The 8,537-nt window shown below is 40.5% G+C and overlaps 1 protein-coding gene across 1 annotated transcript; it reads right to left on the bottom strand.

Moving 5' to 3' along the window:
* Nucleotides 1-1,751: 1,751 nt before the first annotated feature.
* Nucleotides 1,752-8,373, bottom strand: LOC135466995 (nucleic acid dioxygenase ALKBH1-like). The gene is made up of 6 exons (XM_064744748.1): nucleotides 8,227-8,373; nucleotides 5,390-5,498; nucleotides 4,634-4,793; nucleotides 3,897-3,978; nucleotides 2,970-3,163; nucleotides 1,752-2,772 (listed from the first exon to the last, which is right to left on the bottom strand). The coding sequence occupies exons 1-6, from the start codon at nucleotides 8,371-8,373 to the stop codon at nucleotides 2,280-2,282; spliced, it is 1,185 nt and encodes a 394-aa protein (XP_064600818.1). The 3' UTR covers nucleotides 1,752-2,279.
* Nucleotides 8,374-8,537: the final 164 nt, after the last annotated feature.

Raw genomic sequence — 8,537 nt, 5'->3', positions numbered from 1 at the left:
TTCACTCGACTGTCAGTTCTCACTTGCCGGTTAGAGCTCTTGTAAAGCTTACTATCAAACACGGAATCTGGTGGCTCCGAGCTCACTTGTAACTTTTCATTAGTCCTGTTAACATCCGCTTCTTTCCTGAGATCGAACGCGATTTTACGGTGTTCGAACAGTTGGTCGTCAAGCATTGCTTTTGTGCTGACTTTCCTCAGCTCTAGGTTGGTCAAATATCGTTGCAGTTTTACTTCCTCTCTTTGGTTTTTTGTCCGCGCTTTCAGAAAAGCTTGAACCATTGGATCCACCTCGGCCATCTTGAGGAAGGTTTACCGGCAACGGCAAATATTGCTTGACACCGGTGTACAGTCTTTCAGAATACACTTCCTTCACTCTGTTCATCCATGTCACAAGTGGAAATCAGTTGCAGAATGAATCATAGCCACCATACAAGCCACGGGTGCGCGTGGAACTGCTGTGTTTGGAATATGTACAACACACCACTGGCTGGATAACTAAGCAATGTGCCGCAAAAGAATGGAGGATTACCATAATCACATATATATAAATACAATACACAAACAGGTTGCTTTCATATACGTATTCTCTTCTTAGTTAAATAAAAAAACCCCACTAAGTAACGGATTATTATATAACGGAACGTTAACAACTCTTTAACCTGTTGTGAGTTACGCTTTGCTTTTAATATCTGCATGGGTGTGACGGCTTTATGCGGTTTGATCCAATACCGAAATGCCATGTGGTTCAGTTCAAGTAGTCTAGCTGAAATTGTGATCGCCCGACACAGAGTATAATAATTCCGCACTAAGTTCTGTCCACTATAAAACAACTTCTCGGTTTCCTTTTGTAGATTTGATGCTTTTACAACTGGTTCGGTATAGGCGCCAAAATCCCACAGAAAATCATTTTTCTGTTAAAAACATTAAAACCGTGGTGATATAACTGTGCTAACCAAAGGTGGAAATCTGAATGTAAATAAAATACTGAGATATTTTATTTGTTCGAATGGGCATTGCGCCTTCAGATTAATGGCTGGAAGGAACCGATGGAAGCCACAGCCCTTCTCGTTTCCTCACAAACCTCTTGGGTAACAGCCCAGTGAAACCATTGAGGAAAGAACACAAAATTTTATTGGTCACTAAGCTAATAACCGGTAATAAAGCTGCAGACCGGTCATACTTGACAATTCTAGACATATATAACGCAGTTTTTATACCATCAAAAAGCGAGATATTTGTCAGGAAATGTATTTAGAAGATAAACACTTTTTGTTCAGTTATGTCTGTTATGTGTACTTTACTACAGCATTAGAGGTTTTAACAGCTGTTGTTGCCAGTCTCTACCGCTTAACCATGGACATATTCTGCCATGGTCCACTGGTTGTAATCTTTAACAGGACATACCGTATTTTTTCTCGTCGCGCTCAATTGATCAATGTACAGGATTTGCCTACAGTACCCATGGTCTTTGAAAGTTCTGTTTTCCGTAGTACAACTTGTTGAGTTTGATATTTTGTTGCTCGAAAAAAAACGGTATGTGCTAAATGGATTATGTTATGCTAAACTGACTCGGACAATACAAAATTGTATCTGGGCTTCGCCTCGCTGCAATATTGTATAGTCCTCGTTCATCATGAGCTAATCTATACACATTATGACCAATTATGAACAAGTAAGAGCAGACAGAAGAAAAAGTCAAGGAAATGGGATTTTTATGATTTCTAATGTTACTATCCAAATGAGGTCACACTTTGGACCACCTCTTCCAAAAGGGATAAATCTTTAACGCAGGCCGTAGGGAGAACCATCTACATCAAGGATAATAAAAAAAATGACAAAGTCAAAGTATATTTCAAATGAAATACTGATTATTTTAATCAGTTACTCTGCTTAGAATTGCTGGTAAAACCTGCCAAAATGCACCAAACTAATACTATATCTATTATTAGAATTAAGACAAATCCAAGTAAATTTTCTGCTAAGAGAGAGTATGTGGTTTTAAAAAATACTTTTGTTAAGACATCTAAAACATCACAAAACAAAAAAAAAACTTTGTTTGTACGAATCCTGCCAGAATCAGTGTTTAAAATGAATTCTGGAGGCAACCACCTAGTGTCAGTATCTCGGGCTATACAGTCATAGCTGAAATCTACACAGCCACTTCACTGTCAAGTGTCACCGGTGTCCAGTGCAGAGACCTTGAACTTATCCACCTTTGACCTTCCTCTATACATGATCACAGTCAGCTATAGGTTTATTAGTTATTAAATCTTTACGTTATCTTGATATCGGTTCTGTTTCTACCTCCTGCTTTGGGAAAGTCTGTCCATGTTGAAGTACTTGTCTGACATTGACATTAATACGAGATGATTTCATGTAGTGTTCATACCGCTCCCAATCGTCCCGTTTCACAGATGAGCTAAAGTCGTGCTTTTCAGAATTCTTATCGGAGTTAGAATGAACTTCAGAGTTGTTCAGGCCTTCCTTGTCACAGTTTGAATCTACTACTGGATCTGAGGGGAATCTAGACTCAGTTTTTCCTTTCAATGCCCCGTGTTTTGTGGCTCCAGCTGACTCACTGCGGGTATCAGGCAAGTGGAAAGCCTGTGTGAAACGATGAGCCTCCGCTGATAGGATTCGGGGCACAGCGTGGTACGCTAACCTGGCTTCCTCCATCATTACACAGATGTCACCACTCCTCAGGTAGAGGGCTACAGGACACACCTCCTTTGTCACTCCACCAATCAGGAAGATGGCACTCTGGCCAAAACTACAATGTGTCATCAGGCAGATATGTTTTAGGAGGACATAACACAAAATAATGGTACAAATTTTCAATTAAATGGTAACATCAGATCTTTTAAGTAGGAATTTAAAATTATGGTCCACTGTACAACAATGACTAAATTTCAGAAGCTATTCTAAATTGCACCATGAAAATACTTCTTGTGTGTGTATGGGGCATACCTGTAGGAAATCAGGGGTGCCCTCTTGTCATACTCTGAGTGGTCAGTATGGCCGCATAATGTGGACTCCATGTTGTAGAAGTTGACAATCCCCGACTGGGGACAGAAACAAGGGTAGCCCAGAGCCGCTGCCACATACCTGGTCAGGTGGGACAAATCTGATGGGAACTCTGACACCTTGTCCTCAAAATATACCTGTGTGTATGTACAAATACAAGAAACCAAAATTTAGGGGCTGATCTGAAAAATAAATGTACACTGCACATCCACTTCTATCTTTATGAGTGGGAGGGACTGCCAGCAACTTGTGGATAGTTGTGGGTTTCCCCTGGGCTCTGCCCGGTCTCCTCCCACCATAATGCTGGTCACCATCGTATAAGTGAAATATTCTTGTAAAATACCAATCAAATAAAATTTATCTTTATGACAACTTTTGTTGCCTGGTGGTTAGCATGCTAGCAAAGCACAACGACTCAGCAGCCTCCCACCAATGTGATAACTGACAGTTCAAAATTCCTCTCATGTGGCAAGGACTTGTGGATGTTCGTCGGTTTCCCCTGGGCTCTGCCCAGTTTCCTCCCACAGAAACGCTGGCCAAAGTTGTATTAATGAAAATCTTGAGTATGGCATAATACACCAATCAAATAAATAAATAAATTTTGTCTTTATCAGTAAACAGGTGCCTGTTTAGATATCACCAATACTCTCATTTGCAAACTGGGGCTTTGAAAAATGAAATGTGAAAAATAAATATAGCGTACAATTTCACGTGGCCCATACACATGTTGAAATCTCTCAGGATGACAAACCAGGTGTATCTGTCTTCTTATATATGTGTTGATTAACAGCTGTTGGTCGTGCAGACAATTTCGGGGTCTCGGTTTCATGGTTTCCAACCCACAAACAGCATGGCTCTGCTCTGACTTACCCTGTTGTTCCACTCATAGTGATACCCTAAAGTCGCCCAGCGTAGATGGGACAGCAGGCTACCTTTGGGGAAAGGATTGGAGCTGAAAGTACAAAATAATATTTATGAAACCCTAAACTGTGCTTGTGTCTTCAATTAAGACATTCTAATGCAAGAGAATCTCCTCTAATTTAATATTTGATTGATGTTTTGATTTCTATACCAATATTCAACCACACACCTGGTGGTAAGGCCATCAAGTCAACTAGGCATACTGTCATCGACATATATGGTAGTACATAGTACATCTGGTAAACACACGTCTAGGTACTCTGATCAAGTCAAATTTGCATATTCTCTTCATCACGTGTACTTTCATCAACACACCTGGCAACCATGTCATCAAATGCTCTGGGTGTACTGTCATCAACACACTTGTATGTGCATGTACTGTCAACAACATATCTCATAACACTGTCATCAAATAAACATCAAATAAAACATCACTTTTGCTCTATAGTCATAACATCTTGGTGCATTACCGTTGACAGGCTTCAGTGCCATCCATGGTGACAGTTCATGTTATTATTTGACTGGTGTTTAAATCTGTACACAACTGATATAATACAAGGTCGGTCCGCTTTGTGGCCGGAGGAAAACATAGTGCATCACCCACTTTTGTAAGATATATGTACCTAACAAACTTCCTGCCTTAACACTGAAACAGAAACAGTTTGAACAGCCCACCTCAACCTTACCTCTCCAGGCTGTCATCCTTCCAGATGTTATCCTCTTCAGTTAAAGTCAGGTGAATGTCCAGGTTTGTGTAGTTGGGTTTGACAGGGTAGTCTCGCAAACATCGTCTCACCCAATACCTCTGACTACCTTGCATGAATGGGTTTGATATAAATAGAAACCCTACAAAGTTAGAAGTCTCTCAGAGTACATTTGAAATTCTTGAGTATAGCATTAGAGAATAACACAGTCAATACTTGGTCATACTTTCTCTGCTCTTCACACCTGGCAAAGTAGTAACTTTCCTTATGCTGAACACATGAGACGTGTAATAATAAAAATAATCTGTGTTAAAATCAAATTTTAGCAAGATAACTTATTTCTACAAGACCTATATTAATATTTCTCAATATTTCACAAATAATTCCTGCCTTTTTGAAGCATGAGCATGAAAATGTTTGCATGTTTCAAGATGAAAATTATACACCTTTCTACAATTCAGTAAAGCATGATGAAAACTCCAAGAAAATTTGGTACCACAGTTGACATGCTATCTTAGGTTGAGTAATGAAATAACAATGGATTGCATTTCTATCTCTTTTTTCTTGGTTTATTTTTCTTGAAAATTCAACTGTTGCTGTGCTGTGCTGTATTCTGTAGTGCTTGTAACCTTCCATAACCATGAGAATATAAAACCACTGAGACAAGACATATAAATGGATCAATCTTGGTCTGCAAACTGTCATGGTGAAGAATTGAATGAATGTATTATGCAGTACCTGGATTGGATCGGAGTTGATAAGCTTTCCACAGTCGGACATCTATAAGGCCCTCTGGAACCTTCTCAAATCCTGTTGGCTCTGTCAGCTTAAAATCTTCTACCTGGCTCTGAAATTTTTCATGAGGACAAAGGAAAATTGTATTCCAATTGACAGTTTATCACACCTATTTATATGTACCAATATCGTTAGTATAGTAAAACTCTATAGAGTGTTATTGTAAGCTTCACAATAATTAACGAAAAAAAAAAAAAAAAGCCACAGCTTGACTCAATACTTCACCCAATACTTAAAATTACAAATCCACACTTACTCAAGTTGCTGAAAATTTAAACGTATGGTGTTGACTGTTGTTTCACTGTAGTTTATCCCAGATGATGAGCTCAGTGTCTATCGGGATGATGAGCTCAATGTGTCTATCGGGATGATGAGCTCAGTGTTTGTATCAGGATGATGAGCTCAGTGTGTCTATCGGGATGATGAGCTCAATGTGTCTATTGGGATGATGAGCTCAGTGTTTGTATCAGGATGATGAGCTCAGTGTGTCTATCTAGATGATGAGCTCAGTGTGTCTATCGGGATGATGAGCTTGGTGTGTATATCAGGATGATGAGTACAGTGTGTCTATCGGGATGATGAGCTCAGTGTGTCTATCGGGATGATTAGCCCAGTGTGTCTATCTAGATGATGAGCTCAGTGTGTCTATCGGGATGATGAGCTCGGTGTGTATATCAGGATGATGAGTACAGTGTGTCTATCGGGATGATGAGCTCAGTGTGTCTATCAGGATGATTAGCCCAGTGTGTCTATCTAGATGATGAGCTCAGTGTGTCTATCGGGATGATGAGCTCGGTGTGTATATCAGGATGATGAGTACAGTGTGTCTATCGGGATGATTAGCCCAGTGTGTCTATCTAGATGATGAGCTCAGTGTGTCTATCGAGATGATGAGCTCGGTGTGTATATCAGGATGATGAGTACAGTGTGTCTATCGGGATGATTAGCCCAGTGTGTCTATCGGGATGATTAGCCCAGTGTGTCTATCTAGATGATGAGCTCAGTGTGTCTATCGGGATGATGAGCTCGGTGTGTATATCAGGATGATGAGTACAGTGTGTCTATCGGGATGATTAGCCCAGTGTGTCATTTTCAGATTTTCACCTTCCATCCAACAGTGTTGAAAGTCCTAAATAATTTATAATAGTACACTGAATTGATTTAGATGGACTAGCTAGTTTCACGCTAATTCACCAAGTCCAATGCTCCACTTGTTGGCGAGGGGCCAGCAGTGTTACATAGTTTCACTCGTTTGTATATGTATGTATATGCTTAGGCTTTTACGTACTTAATTTCTCAATTATATGGACAAGCAATCATTCATTGTTTTCAGTATCGTAGCGGAAACATCAGACATAACACCCCACCAACCCAGGTGACCAATCACACAATACTGTAGCCGCATGTGTGTGGCTCAACTGTACTCAGGTACCAAGCTGTACAGCGCCACACGCAACCCTGGCATAAATGAGATGAGACTAAGTAAGAGTTCTCGAGGTCATGTCACTTGGGTATTCTCATGAGACACGTCATCACCTATCTGGCTGTAAATAAGTAGGTAGCTAAGGTAGCAGCTCATACATATTCAGGTACCCAGTAACACAGACTATAAACACATTCTCATGTGGGGAAGCTTCTGTGGATAACTAGAGCAGTTTTGAACATAGCAGAACAACGTTACCAGCTCGCTCATTTAGGAACATCTCTCGGTTAGTTCCGTGTGCAAAATCAGGCTTCCCCTTGAGTCACTGAATGTTCAGGGAAGACCTCCAGGGACATGTCAAGTGATATTACAGGAGATTGCGTGGTTATGTTGAATACGAACAAGGCTTTTTTTCTCTGAGACTGAGACCCTGGCAGTGAAAACACATGGATTTACTGTATGTATTGACCAGAACCTACAAAACGAAGACACAGAACTGCTCACATAGGTTTGATCTCGTTGTAGATATATATCTATATACCAGGTCTGTGATTTTTATGATGCATCTCTGAAATTTTCTGGCAAACTGGCTTCCAGCACAGATGATTTCATCCGAGGGGTGAGTGAAGCTAGTACATTGATAATTCAAGTGTCATCTTCACTCACAGAGCTAATTATACCGACACTGGTGCATCCAGTCCTAATTCCTAGCTCCATGTATCACTACACCTTCCCTACCACTACGAGGAAGAGCTAAACAACGCTCTATTTGATTTTGTTGGAGTAGTGCCGAGTACTGCCAACCTCGGGCACTTTTCTCGTGTTTGAGAGTAATCAAAACTGCCGAGTTGTACCGGAAATGTATGAACTGCACTTCGGCGGTTTCCGTCGACAAACCTGCTCTTAACACAGAAGACTTCAGGACTAGTTCTTAGGCAAAATGGAGTCGCCCACAGCCGATTTTGGCGCTGACTTTATTTATCATTTATTAACTTGACGAACGTATAAGAATTTTTTTATGGCTGCATGCGCGAGTAAATGCATACTCTTTTCAATGGTATTTGTTTGATATTTAATTTTTTTTCTCCTTTAATTGCTGTAACCTATGGCCATCCCTAACCTATCTGTACGACCGCCGAGCGCCAAGCGACTCAGCAGCAAGTTAAATTTTCAGTTTTTGATATGACCTGTGTTTGATACCGGGCCTCCTGACCTCGTGGCGGACGCTCTACCCACTATGCCACCGATCAATCGTCAGGTCAGTACTAAATGACTGAGCGAGTAACTGATGATGACAACAGCGACAGGGAATGACTAACATATTGCCAAACCATGTGCAGAAACACACTTGTCATACCTCAAAATCGTTGGCCCTGTCGAAATCAATAACATCTGACAAGTCTGGCGGAGGTCGTCGCCGTTTGTACCTCTTAAACTGATCTCTGAAATGATCAGTTGTATTGTTTTCACCGTGGCCTCTGTCGTTCTCTGTGTACGTCGCCATCTTGTATCAATAATATCATGTAGCCACCTGCTCGAATATTTTCATCATGGCTAATAAGAAAATGTCAGATTTATGAGTTTTTGTTGACATCCACAGTCGTACTCATAGAAGAAATAGCCGCGTAATTTGCTCGTATCAAATGAAATGGTTCTATTTTATTTTTC

This window comes from Liolophura sinensis, chromosome 6 (genome assembly GCF_032854445.1).
Source record: "Liolophura sinensis isolate JHLJ2023 chromosome 6, CUHK_Ljap_v2, whole genome shotgun sequence".
Taxonomy (NCBI): domain Eukaryota; kingdom Metazoa; phylum Mollusca; class Polyplacophora; order Chitonida; family Chitonidae; genus Liolophura; species Liolophura sinensis.
Note: the sequence above shows the minus strand (reverse complement) of the source record. Positions and strands in the feature narration are given on the sequence as shown.

Bases quoted from the DNA above. Each gene is read 5' to 3' on its own strand.
- LOC135466995 (XM_064744748.1), bottom strand. From the start codon at position 8,373: ATGGCGACGTACACAGAGAACGACAGAGGCCACGGTGAAAACAATACA. The intron at 3,979-4,633 runs GTAAGGTTGAGG...TTGTACTTTCAG, and splicing joins AAGGATGACAGCCTGGAGAG to CTCCAATCCTTTCCCCAAAG. The intron at 2,773-2,969 runs GTATGCCCCATA...GACACATTGTAG, and splicing joins GCACCCCTGATTTCCTACAG to TTTTGGCCAGAGTGCCATCT.